We start from the raw sequence: 17,049 nt of genomic DNA, 5'->3' as shown, positions 1-17,049 counted from the left end.
GAGAGGGACAGGGCCAAAACTCCTACTGCAATCCCAGAAAATGAACAGGCTCTGCCTTCCCATCACCTCTGGCTGGGTGACCTTACGGCAGCAGGATAAGAAACCAGTTCGACAGGAATTTCTCTCTGTTATCCTGAGCTGCCTGTGCCTGATGCAGGCATTGTCCTTGAATTGCTTTCCCAGCAGGGTCCAGCATGACCTTCTCCACCATTTTTCTTGGTACTGAAGTTAGATTATCAGGGCTGGAGTTTTCTGGAAAAGTCCAAGCAGGATACAGCTGGAGAATACCCAGCCAGCAAATGGAGATCCTCAGGCTTCCAGGACCTTGGGTGGAAGACTGAGGTGTTTCCTTCTGGGACATACTGGGATGAATCCCATACAACATCCAAGCCTCATGGATACTGAAATGATCCAAGTGGTCCCCAGCGATCCCAAATGGAAAATCACTGCCCCTCCTCCCCCGCTGGATACACAGATAAGCCAGAGTGGCTGTGGGAGGGCAGGTGACTGGAGAAGGACACTGGGAACAGCTAAAAGCGGAGAGGACGCCCAGAGAGCCAAATTCCCACAGGACTCTTCCACCCTGAGTGGGTCAGCTGGCTCCAGGAGGATGTTTGGCACAGCTTTGGGCATCGGGGTCCTGCTGGCCCTGGTGGGCTGCACGGCCACCGAGGGCTGTGGTGAGTGTCAGCCACCCACAGAGAAACAGAAGAGACCACGGATGGGACACGGGACCCCGGTGACCTCCACTCTCCTTCCAGTGGCCCCGCAGGACATGGTCTCCCAGCTGCTCCAGCGCTTGGAGGGATCTGTAAATTTTGAGGAGGCAGCGAATCCCAGTGTCCTGCTGGCCATGAACCTGGCCGGGGGGGACAGCGATGGTCCCATCCACAAGTGGCTGCTCCAGGAGATCAAGGAGGAGGCAGTGAGGAGAGCCCAGAAAGGTAGGAAGGAGGAAGGAAAGGAGGGAAGGCACCAGCTCTTGGGGGACCAGGTTTCTGCCTGTTCTTTGGGTGCCCAGCCCGGCTGTCCTCCTGTCCCCACAGACATGACCTCGGGACAAGTGGCTCTGCACGTCCTTGCCCTCCTCTCCTCCTGCCAGGATCCCCAGCATGTCCATGCCCTGGAGCAGACACTCGACCTGATCCGTGTCCTGCAGCAGAAAACAGATGAGGAGATGGCCAAACTGGGTTTGTTGGAATCTGGGGGCCTGGGGGTGTCACTGTCCCCACACCCTGTTATCTTGCCACTCTTTGCTTTCAGAGGCCGAGGGGGTTCCCAACACTACCCTGTACAGCTTGGCCCTGGACACCCTGGCCCTGTGCCTGGCTGAGGCAGGCGGCGCTCAAGGACCATCGGTGGCCCTGGCCAAGCAGCTGCTGAGCCCTGAGAGACACCTCTCCGTGGGTAAGGAACCCCTCTGCTCCCACATTCCCATTCCTGGGGACTATCCCGAGCCTTGGCGGTGACTCCAGGATCATCCCACAGACACGCGGGCCATGGTGGCACTGGCGCTGAGCTGCGTCTACAACTACGTGGAGCTCCAGGACGTGCAGCAACTGCTCCAGCAGGCACTTTGGACAGTGAGCAACAGCTTCCTGGATGAGCAGGAGAAAAGGAATGGCATGATTGGGAACATCTACAGCATGGGGCTGGCCCTGCAGGTAGGGGAGGTGCCAGGGGAGTGTGGCATCATGGCCACCTTGTCCCATTCCCAGCTGTGTCATTCCCACCTGCTCCACAGGCGCTGGAGGCCACAAGGAAGTTTTACGCCCCACGGAAGTGGGACTGTGCCCAAGCCTTCTCCGTGGTGTACGCCGACTACCAACAGCCCATGGCCATGGCCCAGGTGCTGCCAGCCCTGGTGGGCAGGTCCTACCTGGATGTGGCTGGCCTGGACTGTGCTGCCACCAAGGATATGTTCCCAAGCCGACAGTTGCCCCTGTCCCCAAAGCTGGGGACACGTGGCATTCCCAGAGGTACACTGATCCCACCTGGAGTCCCCCCAGACCCTTCCGGGATTATGTGCCTGCTGGGGGTGTGCCAGGTGCCCACCCTGCTGCTCTCTCCCTGCACAGCCTCCATCCAGGTGCATTACTCCATCACCAACAAGCTCCAGGGAAAACACTTCCACTACTCCACCACAGTGACAGTCCCAAGTGGCTCCACTCTGCTCCGGGTGATGGAGGTAGCAGCAGAAGAGAACCCCCAAACCTTCAGGTGAGAGCCAGGGTGCCTTTGGAGATGGGATTTGGCATTTCCCCATCCAGGAGTGAGCTCCCTCAACTCTCCCACAGTTTCCAGACAGAGCAGACATCCTGGGGTCCCTATGTGACCTCCATCCACGGGCTGGCTGGCAGCAAGGATGACAGGACGTACTGGCAGTTCCTCAGTGCTGGGAATGCTCTCGAGGAAGGTGGGGCAGGGGCCCAGGGATGGGGCTGGGGGGATCTCCATGTCCCAGCCTCACTCATCCCTGTGCCACAGGGGTCGGAACCTACAAACCACACGATGGGGAGCACATCCAGGCCATCTTCAGCACCTACTGATGCCATCAAGACACCCTGGACCCTGCCATGGCGTAATAAAGTGCCATTCCAGCATGTCCCTGTGTGTCTGTGTGCGTGTGTGTCCCTGGGAGAAAACACAGCTCACAGCCCTTCTGTCTTCCTTCCTGCTTAATTCCATGAACTCAGCTCCTCTCCTTCTCTTCCCCAGCACCACACACAAGCACAGCCTCACCCAAACTCCACGGAGTCAATTCCCCCCTGGACACCAACAAAGCCTTTCCCCAGTGGCCATGGGTTTCTTCCTCTGGCCACATTCCTGTGCTTCCCTGTGATCCCCACACAAGTTCTCATGGCATTAATCAGATGCAATTATCTCCATTTGATTATTACAATCCCAATTAGCAGCTGCCTCAGGCCACCAGTTGCATTCCCCCCGGAAATCCCCAGGGAGTGGTGTGTGTGTGTGTGTGTGTGTGTGAGGGGGGGGGGGGGTTGCAGCTGATTCCAGTCCCGATTTTGTGACTCCATCTCTGGCCAGGGGTCACCAGCACCTCCCAACTGGGTCCCAGCTGCTCTCCAGCCAGCCCCATTCCCTACTCCCACTGGGCCTTGCCCAGCCATACCTTCAGCCTACACCTGCTCCCAGCTGGACCCTTCCCACCCAAACCATTCCACGATTCCATAGACACTGTCTCCGGGAGCTGGGGGGGATGGGATCCAAACTCTTCCTAACAGCCCAAAACCAGCATCCACCACCTTCCATCATCTCCAGTACTCTTGGTCTTATCCCAGACATCAAACCAGTCAGACAGGAGCAGCCCATGCTCAACCCATGGTGACTGTGCCACAGCAGGAGTGGGCGGGCAAGTGACCTCAGGATGGCACCAGGAGCAGATAAAAGCAGGAGGCACAGCTGGAGAGATGAGTGTCCACGGGACTCTGCTGCCCAGAGTGGATCAGCTCTCCAGAGGACAGAGGATGCCCAGCATGGCTTACAGCATCGGGGCCCTGCTGGCCCTGACCAGTGCCATGGTCACGCAGGGCTGTGTTGAGTGTCACTCCTGCAGTGGCAGTGCCAACAGACCGGTGACACTGCAGGGGGACGAGTGGATGATGCACAGTGCTCCTGGTGACCTGCCCTCAGTGGCACAGGTGTGCCAGGCTGCAGTCACCCACCACCACCTGCTCCAGAAGCTGCTGCACCGCATGAAGAAATCCGTTGAGTTTGACAAACCACCGAACCCCAGCATCCTGCTGGCCATGAACCTGGCTGGAGCCACCCATGGCCACGTCCACAGCTGGCTGCTACATGAGATAAAGAAGGAGGCAGTGGAGAGAGCCCAGACAGGTGGGGAAGGGACAGGAGGAGAACCCAGGGCAGAGAAGGGGTTGCATCTGATCCCAGCTGACCCCGTGCTGTGGGCTTGGCACCGCCAGCTTTCAGGATGCCACATTCCATCCCACCACTCTGTCCTCTTGTCCCCACAGACATGTCCTCAGGACAGGTGGCTCTGCATGTCCTCGCCCTCCTCTCCTCCTGCCAGGACCCTCGGCATGTCCATGCCATGGGGAAGACCGTCAACCTGATCCCCATCCTGAAGCAGAAAATGAATGAGGAGATCAGCAAAAATGGTACACAGGGACATGAGGGCAGGACTGGGGGGACTCGGGGGTGTCCCCCTGGCTGCACCCCATGAGCTCACTCCTCTTTGCCTTGCAGTGATCACCTGGTACAGTGAGAGCCTGGACATCCTGGCCCTGTGCCTGGTGAAGGAATACGACATCCAAGATGCAGTCGAGGCTGTGGCTGAGGAGCTGCTGAACTCTGGGAGCTCCCTCATTGTGGGTAAGGGAACCCTCCAGCCCCTCCATGTCCCCTCCACTCCCAGAGGTGTCTCCAGGGTGCTGGCAGTGACACCAGGATCCCACAGACACCCGGGCCATGGCAGTACTGGCGCTGGTTTGCGCCTACAACCACACAGACAAGCAGGATCTGATACATGAAGCACTAAAGGCAGAGACCAACGATTTCCTGGATGAGCAAGAGAGGAGGAATGGCATGATCGGGAATATCTACAGCATGGGGCTGGCCCTGCAGGTATGAAGAGGGGCTGTGGGGTCACAGTTCCTCTCCCAGGCTGCTTGTGCCACCTTCCATCTCCTCCACAGGCTCTGGAGACCTCGGGTGAGTTTTATGCCCCTCGGAAGTGGGACCGTGCCCAGGCCTTCAGCATGGTCTACAGCCACGACTACCAGCAGCCCATGGCCATAGCCCAGGTGCTGCCTCCCCTCATGGGCAAGTCCTACCTGAACACAGGTAGCTGGGGCTGTGCTGCCACCAATGGAATGGCCCCGAGCCAACAGTTGCTCCTGTCCCCAAAGCTGGGGACAATCGGGGTTCCAACCTGGAACCAGGCCCGTGGGGATGACACGTGGGGGTGCCCACCCACAGCTGCCATCACGGTGCAGTTCTCCATCACCAACACACTGAAGAATTACTTCCACTACTCCACCTCGGTGTGTGTACCAGATAACTCCAAGCTGCTCCGGGTGATGGAGGTGGCAAGGGATGAGAAACCCGACATCTTCTGGTGAGAGACAGAGGCTGGGAGAGAAGGGGAGGGATTTGCATCAGCCCACCCAGCTCTGAGACCACTCCCTTTGCTGGCAGCTTCACGATAAAGGAGACAAACCTGGGTCCCTTTGTGACCTCCATCCATGGGCTGGCTGGGAATGAAACTGAAAGAACCTACTGGCAGTTCTTCAGCTGCTGGAGTCCCCTCCAGGAAGGTGGGCACTTGGCAGGGGTGTGGGGCACAAGGGACTGTGCTTGGGGGTCTCCATGTCCCAGCCTCACTCATCCTTGTGCCACAGGGGTTGGAACCTACAAGCCAAAAAACTGGGAGCACATCCAGGCCATCTTCAGCACCTACTGATGCCATCAAGACACCCTGGACCCTGCCATGGCGTAATAAAGTGCCATTCCAGCATGTCCCTGTGTGTCTGTGTGCGTGTGTGTCCCTGGGAGAAAACACAGCTCACAGCCCTTCTGTCTTCCTTCCTGCTTAATTCCATGAACTCAGCTCCTCTCCTTCTCTTCCCCAGCACCACACACAAGCACAGCCTCACCCAAACTCCACGGAGTCAATTCCCCCCTGGACACCAACAAAGCCTTTCCCCAGTGGCCATGGGTTTCTTCCTCTGGCCACATTCCTGTGCTTCCCTGTGATCCCCACACAAGTTCTCATGGCATTAATCAGATGCAATTATCTCCATTTGATTATTACAATCCCAATTAGCAGCTGCCTCAGGCCACCAGTTGCATTCCCCCCGGAAATCCCCAGGGAGTGGTGTGTGTGTGTGTGTGTGTGTGTGTGTGAGGGGGGGGGGGGGTTGCAGCTGATTCCAGTCCCGATTTTGTGACTCCATCTCTGGCCAGGAGTCACCAGCACCTCCCAACTGGGTCCCAGCTGCTCTCCAGCCAGCCCCATTCCCTACTCCCACTGGGCCTTGCCCAGCCATACCTTCAGCCTACACCTGCTCCCAGCTGGACCCTTCCCACCCAAACCATTCCACGATTCCATAGACACTGTCTCCGGGAGCTGGGGGGGATGGGATCCAAACTCTTCCTAACAGCCCAAAACCAGCATCCACCACCTTCCATCATCTCCAGTACTCTTGGTCTTATCCCAGACATCAAACCAGTCAGACAGGAGCAGCCCATGCTCAACCCATGATAATGGTGCCACCCTCCAGGACCATCTGTGACCACACAGAGAAGATGGCATTGTGCAGCAGTGCCACAACTGGTGTAGGATATCAGGTGCTCCAATGGAGATGACATTCCGGCCCTGTGCCATGTGGGATGTCACCGATATCCAGTCTGCCCCTGTCCTTTGCTAAATTCTATCTTGGGGCAGTTCTCCATCACCAACACGCTCCACAGAAAACACTTCTGCTGCTCTGCCTCAGGGGTTTGGTTGTTTGCTTTTAGTAGGATTCACAGAGTTAATTTTCTTTGCAGTGTGTAGCACATCCCTGGGTTTGGATTCAGGATGGGCATGCTGTGGATAACACAGAGATGGGTTTGGTGGTTGCTGAGAGCTTTTCCTCCTCTAGCACTCTGCAGTGTCCCATGGAACAATCCATGTCCCTGGTTGGCTCTGTCAGCCAGGAGGTGAGACCATCCTCCTCCTCATCACTGCGTCCTACTTGGCTGAGAATCTTTCCATCTGTTCTGCTCCAGAGGGCCACCAGTGCCCACATGGAGCCCCTCAGCCCTACGGTGCTCTGGGGCTGTGATGTCACACAGGTGTCGCACCTGCAGCGCTGTGACGTCAGCACGGTGTCTCTGCAGGACACGTGCCTCCACCCCCTGGCTCCAACTACGGCCACAATGGGACATGGACGGAGCCATGGGTTTCCTGCTCCCCACGCTTGTCGTGCTGGTGGCCAGCACAGCCACCCTGCTGGCCACCCGCATTTGGAAGGCCCGGAAGCGCCTCCGGAGCCGGGCCAGGGGTTCCCGGCGCAGCCGAGCGGCCCCGGGGGCTCCCGGTTGGGCCCCGGCTGAGGAGAGCCCTCGGCAGGGCCCGGCTGCCCCCGGGAGCCCCCTGTACATCCCCTGCGGCTGCGGCCCCGGCTGCACCCCCTGTGCCACGGCGGCCCGGGAGCTGCAGGACCTGGTGACGCCGCTGTGGCCCGGGGTGTCCTTCCCGCGGGACTCGGGGATGTGGCAGCTGTCGTGGAAGGACCTGGAGCAGCTGCTGGAGCGAGGCCACCTGCCCTGCTGTGCCTCCTCCAGCTCCTCTGGGAGCCCCCGGCTCTCCAGGAGTCGGCACCAGACAAGACCCCAGATCCATCAGAAAATACCTGCCACTGGAAAAGGCTCAGTCCTCCGCAGAACCCAACGCTGGTGGAGATCCTCCACTCTTCCAAGAATGTCCATCCCTCAGAAAGGCTCCTCCATTCCCATCCAGACCCTCTGTGACCTGTGTGCTGCTCCAACTGGAACCTGGCCCGTTCCTGCCAAGAAGGAAGTGTCCTGGAGCCGCCAGTGCCCAATCCATGGCTCCCAGGATCCTGCAGTGGAGCCATCAGGGCAGACACTCCGCACGCTGCTGGACAAGAGGCTCCAGCTGCAAAGGCAGCTGGTCCCATGTTCAGGATGCTCCCTGGAGTTGCCTGTGAAGGACAAGGATGATCTCCACAGCGGGGATATTTATGGCCAAGGTCTCCATCCCTGCCAGAGCCTCCATGAGATCTGCTGGACTCCAGATGGAAGAGCCCACACAGACATTTCTCCCTGCTGCCCTGGAGCCGTGGCTCTACACAGAACTCACCAGATACCCACAGCCAGGAAAAGCCTGGGAACACAATTGGGAGCCCAAGCCATTCCAGCAAGGCATACCCAGCAACAAATGTCCCCGAGCCGCTGGTGCCCACTGCACAGCTCCCAGGACAGTGGAGCAGTGGCACAGGAGAAAACCCTGCGGGCAGCGCTGGACAAGAGGCTCCAGCGGGAACGGGAACACCTCCTTTTCAAGGGAGCTCTTGGGAGGTGGCTGGCACGGCTCAGGATGCAGCTCGTGGCAGTAGCTGGCACACTCCAGTAGCGTTCTTCGAGCTGCATAAATCTGGGGTCTCCCCAAAAACTGTCTCACAGCTCCCACCATTCTGCTTTCCACTGGGACAGGGCTCCTTTCTTCCCATGTTGGGTTCTGATTCAGGATGGGAATGCTGTGGGTAACGCATGGGTCATGGTCCAGCCAGCTGGAAAATTGGGATGAAGAAGTTGAAAATTCACTGAATTAGAACTAAGAGGTGGAAAAGTACTGCAGTCTTCCCATGGGGAGACTGTCCAGAGCTGAGAGACCCAAATCCCCTGTGCCCTCTCTGGCTCTGCTGAGTCTGAAGTCCCTAGATTGCCACAGCACTTGCCCCCAGGATAAAGAGTGGAACTGGAATCCATTTGTAATCATATCAGTGTCAGAAATAGTGGGAATCTTTCTTTGGAATGAGAAATGGAGGAAAAATTGAGCGAAATACCACGAAGCACCAGGTAAGGAGAGGGTGGTGGAAAAGCAGCTTTTAGAACTGGTACACTTCCCAGACTTATTTCCAGATATTATTATTATTTTAAAATCATTTTTTTCCCTCCACCACAAAACCACTGCTGTACCTATGAAGATAGTTGAACAAAAAAGAGGTACACTTAATTTAAAACTCCTTTGGAAAAAAATAACTGGATTATGGATTGAAACATGCACGAGAATCCACAGCAAGGAAACATAAATCCCAATTTCAGCAAGATTATTGGATAATAAATATTTAATACAATTTCCCCACAAAAGAAGCCAGTATCATTTTCCAAACTGGCAAAGAGCAGACTCACAGATTTCTGATGTCTGTAAAGCATCCAAAGAGCTCAAAATTGGAATTCTTTGTGTTCTAGACTGCGTTTGGTTTGTTGGGCTGTTACATAACTCCCACTAGAACTTGGATTTTCATTTAGAACCACGGTTTAAGCCACTTCTCTGGAGAAAGAGAAACACAGCCTTTGTGTTCAAATTTTATTCTGAAAACAAAACCCATGCTGTGGCTCTGACAAGCAAAAAAAAAAAAAAAAAACAAAACCCAAAAAATCTATAGAAAATACAGAATAAAATAAAACGTTTTCACTTTTCACTCTCATCCTGGGACCTGCATATTATGTACAACACGGAAAAATGCCTCTGGAATTCAGGGACTGAAGACGCTGCAGTTCTAAGCTTATGGATATTTTTATTTTTTAAGCATTTCTAAGCAAATTTCAGGCTGGGACAGCTGCAGCCTGGGCTCAGCTTTCTTTGGATTATGCACTAAAAGCGACCCACAGTATTATTGGAATTGAGATCTAGGTTTTGAATAAGGAGAGTGACCACAAAAAGGGAAGGAAAAACCTTCATGAACGCTCTTGGGTTAAAGGGAGAATTTCACCTCATTACTGGAAGCCTCCTTCCCAATTCCATCTTGCCTTCCATTCCTATCTTTCTAGTTTCTGCTTGCATCTACCTCTTCTGGGATGGATGGGATCAGGCTGAAATCTGATTTTTCCTGAATCTGCTCTGCAGCTGTTCAGCTATGGAATTCTGAAATCTGGGCGTGTTTGTGCCCAGAGGCTGCTCCACTCTGCTGGCCTCATCCATTCCTTCCCAGCATTAACACGCAGCACTGACACACAACTGTCATTAGGCTAAAATTCCTTATTAAGCCCCCCAAAAAAGCCAGCCCCAAAGGTCTGCGGGCACCCAATCTGGTTATTTTGTCTTTTTAGTCTTTGTGGCCGTGCCGCCACTGGGCTTGGAGTTGGTCTTGGCTTTCTTCTTGGCCGCTCCCTTGGGCTCCGGCTCCTTGCGCTTGGCCGAGGTGATGGATCCGGTGACCTTGAAGAAGTCGTCGAGCCGCCCCTGGGTGCTTCCCTGGCGGCTCTTGCTCAGCCTCCTGACGCCATTGCGGATGCGCTCCTCGTTGAACTGCTTCTCCCCACACATGAACTGCACCAGCTGCTCCTCGTCCGGCTCGCTCCACTTCAGCTCCACGGCCTCAGGATCGATCACGTCGGGCTCCAGGAAAAGCTTCTGGGCCTCCCTGTGCAGCCAGTTCTCGGGCAGGGGGTACTTCTTGGTGTCGAGCTGCTGCACGATCCTCTCAATGGATTTGTGCTCCCGGATGAGCTCCACGGCGCGCTTTGGCCCGATGCCACGGATGCTGCCACAGTAGTCGCAGCCCAGCAGGATGCACAGGTCCACAAACTGCTCCCAGGTCAGCTGCAGATCCTGCAGGATCCGGTTCAGGTGGAACTCCTGTATGGGCAGTTTCTTGTTCTCGCTGGCTGTGAGGTGCCGCATCAGCACGGGGCTGCCGAAGGTGAGGCAATCCATGTCCTCCGTGGCGGCGGCGTACACCTTCCCAGCCTTCACCAGGGTAGCACAGCTGGCCTCTGCCTCTCCGGGTGCCTCCACGTAGGGAATGCCCATCAACGTCAGCAGCTTCTTGCACTCCTCAGTGTGCTGCGGGGTCACCTTGACCAGCCTCTTGCTGTACTTCTCAATGTTCTCCTCCTCCCCAGCCTCCTGAGCTTCCTGCAGGTGCTTCTCTGCCTCGGCCCGGCGCTCCGTGCGCTTGGCCAGCTCCCCGGATTTCAGCTGCGGGGGCTTCCCGTCGAACACGTACACTGGCTTGATGCCGTTCTCCACCATGCGGATGGTGCGGTAGAACATTCCCATGAGGTGGCTGGTGGTCTCCCCGTCCTCATTCTGGAGCACATCAGCTCCCTGCCGCACGGCGATCAGGAACTGGTAGATACTCATGGAGGCGTCGATGGCCACTTTCCGGCCAAAGTAGGACTTGATGTCGTTCTCCCGGATGGCCCCGGGAGCCACGTCGGCAATAAGCTTGGCCAAGCCATGGATTCCCATCCTGAGTAAGGGAAAAAGGGGATATTGGGAGCGGGCTCTGCATGAGGAACATTGGGTCACATGAGGAGGGGGAAGCAAAAAGGGCAGTGCTTCCCCTGCAAACCATCACTCCAAGGTCTGTGGCCTCCACTGGCAACCTTTATCCCAAGTCCTGCCTCAGGACAGACACCCTTATCCCTCACCACACCCCTCTCGGTCCATCATTACTCCCCTTCCAACCTCTGCCCCTCCCATCCCAATCCCCCTCCCCAGAATTCCATTATCTCCACCATTACAACCATCTAGACCCCATCACCTCCTCATTCTCATCTCCTTATTTCCCAGCTCCCCAGGCCTGCCATCAACCCCTCTTCCTTCCCCATCAGAGCCCCCGTTTCCCCTTAGCTCCCTGTTATCCCTCAGCCGCCATTACCGACTCAGAGCCCCGGTTTCCCCCCAGACCGCCGTTATCCCCCAGCCGCCATTACTGCCTCAGAGCCCCGGTTTCCTCCCAGACCCCCGTTATCCCTCAGCCGCCATTACCGCCTCGGAGCCCCGGTTTCCTCCCAGACCCCCGTTATCCCTCAGCCGCCATTACCGACTCGGAGCCCCGGTTTCCCCCCAGACCGCCGTTATCCCTCAGCCGCCATTACCGACTCGGAGCCCCGGTTTCCCCCCAGACCGCCGTTATCCCTCAGCCGCCATTACCGACTCGGAGCCCCGGTTTCCCCCCAGACCGCCGTTATCCCCCAGCCGCCATTACCCGGCCGCTCGCGCGCCGCCGTTCTCCCGCGCTCCGCCGCGGAGCCTGCCGGGAGCCACTGCCAGCCAATAGGGAAGTGGCTCGCCCTCGCTGCGCCTCGTTCCCGCCCTCACTTCCACTTCCGGCGGCCGAAGGGGGCGGGCGTGCGGCGGCGGGAGCGGAGCCGACGTGTCGCAGCAGGGACCGGCGACATGGTGAGTGTGGGGATGAGGGGATCGGGGCTTGCCACTGGGCCCCGACCCCGCTGAACACTCGCCGTGTCTCCGCAGGAGCTGGAGGCGATGAGCAGATACACGAGCCCGGTGAACCCGGCCGTGTTCCCGCACCTCACCGTGGTGCTGCTGGCCATCGGCATGTTCTTCACCGCCTGGTTCTTCGTGTATCCCCGCGGCTGAGCGGGCGGGGGGGGTACCGTCCTCCTTGCTGTGCCTCCCAATCCCGGATTATCGCCTTAATTCCCGGGCGCAGGGGAGCGGGTGGGGGTCCCCTCGCCTTGCTGCGCAGCTTTTATCACCTTAACCCCTGGCCTGGCAGATACGAGGTGACATCCACCAAGTACACCCGGGACATCTACAAGGAGCTGCTGATCTCGCTGGTGGCCTCGCTCTTCATGGGCTTCGGTGTCCTATTCCTGCTGCTCTGGGTCGGGATCTACGTCTGAACGCCCCGGGGGTCTGGATGGGGGACTCGGAGAAGCTCTTTTTATATTTCTTTTGTATTTCAACGAGAAAACGCCTGTAGCAGGTGTGGTCTGCCACAGGCAGCGACCCGCACGTGAATAAAAGTGGCTCTGTGACACAGCTGCCTGGGGAATGCCGGTTCGTCTTTTTTTTTTTTTTTTTTTCTTTTTTTTTTTTTTTTTAACCTGGCTTTTTCCCAAAAGGCTTGGATGGAACTATGGGAAGTCTAAGGCTGGAAGAGCCCTCGAGGATCACCCAGTCGAACCACTCCTCCAGGATTTCCAAGGCCACCACTAATCTGTGTCCCCAAGTGCCACAACCACAAGGCTTTTAAATCCCTCCAGGGATGGGGACTCCACCTCTGGATCTTGTTCCAGTGCTCTAAAACCCTTTCCAGGAAAGAATTTTTCCTAGTGCCCAACCTAAACCTCCCCTGGTGCAGCTTGATGCTGTTCCTTCTTGTCCTGCCCTTTTCCTGGGAGCAGAGACCAAATCCTACCTGGCTCCACTCTCCTGTCACGGAGTTGTAGAGAGTGAAAAGGTCTCCCCTGAACCTCCTTTTCTCCATGCTGGCACAAAATCCAGGTACTTTGGGATATGCCCAGTGTTACTCCAGATTTATGTGCTGTGTGTGCTCACAAGTGTTCCAGTGCCACCTTGTGTCCTGGTGCAGCCAGGCTGTGCAAAATAAATCCTAAATCTGCTTTTAATCCCACAGCCTTCTTTTCCATTGCATCCCCTCACCTTTTTTTCCTGGGAATGCTGTGCCTGTTCTCATCCCTAACTAGGAGCTTTGTGGTGCTGGATGTGCTCTTCATTAACTCCTGGATTAACAAGGAATTGTTTTATGTGTCTTTAAGAGGCAGACTGGAATCTTAGCCCAGCTTTCAAACCATTCCACTTCCAAGCCACAAATTCAAGACCAAATTTATTTGGGAAGGATCATTTCCTTCTGTGGACTTTTGGATCCTTCTGGATTTGAGCCTGCCCTCTGATGTAAGCAATGAGAGGTCAGAGGCAGATTTTCCATTCTTTTTCCTTCCTTTCTCCTTTTCTCCCTCCTTTACTCTTCCTTCCTTCCTTCCTTGTCCATTTAACCTTTCTTTTCCCTCTTTATTTTCCTTCATTTTTCTGTTCCTTCCTTCATTTTCCCTTCCTAATTTCTTTCCCCTTTTTCCTCCTTCCTTTCTCATTTTTATCCCCACTCCAAACAACCACAACTGGTTCAGCCATAATCCATAAACTTCCAGTGACTAAAGACTTGGAATTTCCTCCATCCCATGGGCAATTTTACAGCCATTCACCTGAGTTATTCCCTAGGAAAGGAGGAAAACTTCAGGAGCCATCCTTTGATACAAAGCAGTATTTATATATTTTATTCATATAGGCACATTTACCTCCAGCATAAAACAAAGTCTAAATAAGCAAAACAAAACAAACAAAAAAAAATCGGTGACTCAGCCCTCAAATTCAGCAAAATATAAATATAAATCAGGAAGAAAAGAGGGAAACCACGCTTGTTCCCCACAAATAAAAACCAGAAATCAATAGTAACCTGCTACAAATGCAACTCTACGAACTGGCTGGCAAAATACAGTGATTAAAGCTGTGACAGCAACATTTAAACCAACAAAATTAGTGCTTTACGTGGTGGGTTTTTTTCCTTAATTCTTCCAGTGGTGCCATAGTCTCTATTTACAGGCTTTAAGCTCCAACAGTAGGACAGAAGAGTTGGGAATTTGCTTTTGAAACAACTCCCAAACCGCCTCGTTCTCCATCCTTTTGTCTTCCTTCCTGCCAGGAATGTCTCTTTGATGCTGGGTAAGGGAGGGATTTCCCCAAGCTGGAGAGGCCGGCTCAGAATTCCCTCCGTCCCATGAAGGGAAAGGCCTGATTGTGAACTCTCTTGGAACTGATTGGGGACAGGGAAGGGGCAGAGATGTGTTTTGGAGGGGGTGGGGGGGGGGAGATCCATGCAGACAGCTGTTTCCACGGGCCTGGAAGCAATTCCATGACTCCTTCTTTTTGTAATTCTGAACCCCTTTGGAGCTCGTTGCTGCCTCGGTGGGAAGTGGCCGATGGATGATTTTTATCATGGAATCCTGGAGTGGTTTGGGTGGGAAGGGACCTTAAAGCCCATTCAGTCTCACTCCTGCCATGGGCAGGGACACCTTCCACTAATTCAGGAAACTCCAAACCCATCCAGCCTGTCCTGGAGCACTTCCAGGGATGGAACATGCAAAACTTCTCTGGGCAACCTGTGCCACTTCAAGACATAAGGTACTACTGACACTAAAAACTTCACCCTGAATCCCTGTCGTCTCCTAATCCCAGGGATTGCTGCCAGCTCCATGTGGGTAGGGCTGACTTTGGCACTCCAGGAATTGCCACATCCCAGTTAAACCACCTGGGCACCATTTCTGAGGCAGCATTTGGGAATATATGTGAGAAAACACTGTTGCCTGGGGCTGTTCCATAAGGAAAAAAGCACTAGAGATGTTTCCAAGCCCTCGGGCACTTGGTGTGTTGGGGATCTCCTTAAATCCCGTGGCTGAGCATCGTGGAGATGCTCATACCTGAGAGATACCAACTCCTCCTGGGCCACCACTGATTGATTCCTTCCCTCAGGAGTGGGGTGGGATGTATGGGAGTCTCTTGGCTGACTGGTGGGAGGGGATGATTGCAGGCTCTGGCCTCCCCAGCATTCCCTGTTTCCTCTTCCAGGGGCTTTTATCTCAGCTTGATATCACTCACCTGAGGAAGGATGTGCCAGCCTGGGCCACTGATTGCCAAGGGGACAATAAACCTGCCAAGGAAGTCACTTCCCAGTTTAAAACCAGGAAAAAACGGGGCAGGAGAAGGGAAGAGCACTCAGCTACATCCAGGTGTTTCCTTCCCAGTTTCAGGGAAAAACAGAGAATTCTGCTGAGCAGGGAGCCCCCCTGCTTGTACAGAGGTATTCTCAAGCCTTGGGATGTCCTGTTGTCCCACCAAGCTTCCCAAAACTTTTGGGAAGTTTTTGGAAAAGTTTTCCAACTGCCTGGCTGCTCAGAATTCCCTGCTTGCTCATTATTCCCTGCTTCCCAGGATTCAGTGGATTTTAGTAACTATAATTTAGTGTTTCAAGGCCTTGGAACCTCCCTACAGTTTTTGGGGGCGGATGCCAAATCCAAGTGACATCACCAGGAATTGTAGGGCTGCTTTGTTGGGATTAAGCTCAGGAGGAGGATGATGTAGGATAACAAAACCAGATGTGCCCAGGAACCATTGCTTTACCCGGATAAAACCCATCTTAGTTTTTCCAGAGCAGCTTTAGAGTGTCCTTAGGATCAGCATGTGGCATTCCCCCCCTCACTCATTTCCACAGGGAAATCCACCTTGGGATAACCTACAGGTGGCTGAGCCTCCAGGAACACAGACAACTCCTTTGTAGCATAAGGAGCAGGATGGGGAGGAGGAAGCACAGGGAGCCACTCGGCTTTCCCACAGGACATATGTGGCTCAATGGGGCCAGAAGGAAATTCCCATATTTTTTTTTTACAGCTTAAACCCCACAAGAATTCAGTAGTTTAGCAAGTTAAGGACTTGTAACAGTAAAATATCCCAAATCCCTGCAGTGTGACTCTGTGAAGGCAGCGACAGCCTGCAGCTGCTGCCATCCCAACTTTTGGGAGAACACCACCTCTCTCCCGAGGCAGAGATCCCGCCTGGACACAGATCCTGATGTTCCCAGGGACTCAGCCTTGCTCTGCAGGGCTTTGCCAGTGCTGCACATCTGGGTAGAGGTTGGCATTGGCTCCAGAGCCGACCACACACACTGCTTCCAAGCGGATAAAAACAGATCCCACCACGCTCAGTGTGGGTAAGTCCCGGTTATTTGTCAGCCCTGGCTTGGGGACAAGTGTCCCCAGGTGTAGCATAGCCTCAGCAGCAGCTTCAGTGGGGATTTTATCCATCCAGACCTGGATATCCCACATGGATATGGGATTTAAGAGCACAAAGAAGAGGGGTGATGCCGAAGCTGCTCCTTCTCCGGTTGTTCCTAGAGGAACGTGTCCATTGGCAGGTCTGGGAGTCTCTGGGAAGTCTGTGGGAAGTGGCCCTGGGCCAAGCAGAAGGAACAGCAACTCCAGTGTAAGACTTCCAGTAGGTCCAGGCACAGCCATCCTTTCCAGGCCAAACTCCAGCGTTTGGCTCTTGGAAAGGGCTCCAGTGTTGAAGCAATTCCAGTGTTGTGAAGAACTGATGTGGGACATCTGGGAGCACCGGGATGGGGCTCCTGTCCATTGAAGGAGCATCCATCTGCAACGTGGCAGAGCTGTCCACACTCAGTCTGGTGTCATGCTTCCAAATCCAGCGTTGGAAGGGGAAGTGATGGAGGACACAAACATCCCCATAAGGGAAGGAGAGGGATATGGGATGCTGGGAATCGGTGCGAGGTTCCCCCCCATGAGCCACCACAGGGCTGGTGGTGGCTTTTAGGTCCTGTATGTGCTGAGCTTCAGTGTCTCCAGCCATCACCATTCCAGCTCCGGAGCTGCCGCAGGACACGGGGATGAGGTGGGGCTGGGGGCCAGCGGAGCAGGGAATTTGGGAGGCTCCCAGTGGCACCAGTTCCCCTCCTGTCTCTGAGCAGAGGGCACTGGTGCTGCCAGGAC

General features: G+C 55.0%; 3 protein-coding genes across 3 annotated transcripts; 2 read left to right on the top strand and 1 right to left on the bottom strand.

Annotated features, from left to right (window-relative positions):
• Window positions 1–592: 592 nt before the first annotated feature.
• Window positions 593–2,583, top strand: LOC134045683 (cobalamin binding intrinsic factor-like). The gene is made up of 9 exons (XM_062495572.1): window positions 593–680; window positions 762–944; window positions 1,047–1,190; window positions 1,264–1,407; window positions 1,489–1,664; window positions 1,745–1,979; window positions 2,079–2,220; window positions 2,298–2,416; window positions 2,488–2,583. The coding sequence occupies exons 1-9, from the start codon at window positions 611–613 to the stop codon at window positions 2,547–2,549; spliced, it is 1,275 nt and encodes a 424-aa protein (XP_062351556.1). The 5' UTR covers window positions 593–610; the 3' UTR covers window positions 2,550–2,583.
• Window positions 2,584–3,431: 848 nt separating this feature from the next.
• Window positions 3,432–5,446, top strand: LOC134045031 (cobalamin binding intrinsic factor-like). The gene is made up of 7 exons (XM_062494597.1): window positions 3,432–3,858; window positions 3,999–4,160; window positions 4,231–4,356; window positions 4,442–4,608; window positions 4,680–5,101; window positions 5,182–5,300; window positions 5,385–5,446. Exons 1-7 carry the CDS (start codon window positions 3,432–3,434, stop codon window positions 5,444–5,446), a joined length of 1,485 nt encoding a protein of 494 aa, XP_062350581.1.
• A 3,268-nt stretch (window positions 5,447–8,714) lies between these two features.
• Window positions 8,715–11,745, bottom strand: FEN1 (flap structure-specific endonuclease 1). Its single transcript, XM_062494815.1, has 2 exons — window positions 11,712–11,745; window positions 8,715–10,970 (listed from the first exon to the last, which is right to left on the bottom strand). Exon 2 carries the CDS (start codon window positions 10,967–10,969, stop codon window positions 9,809–9,811), a length of 1,161 nt encoding a protein of 386 aa, XP_062350799.1. The 5' UTR covers window position 10,970; window positions 11,712–11,745; the 3' UTR covers window positions 8,715–9,808.
• Window positions 11,746–17,049: the final 5,304 nt, after the last annotated feature.

The sequence above is a fragment of the Cinclus cinclus genome, chromosome 6 (assembly GCF_963662255.1).
Source record: "Cinclus cinclus chromosome 6, bCinCin1.1, whole genome shotgun sequence".
Taxonomy (NCBI): domain Eukaryota; kingdom Metazoa; phylum Chordata; class Aves; order Passeriformes; family Cinclidae; genus Cinclus; species Cinclus cinclus.
The sequence above is the reverse complement of the archived record's forward strand: the minus strand, read 5'-3'. Positions and strand labels throughout refer to the sequence as shown.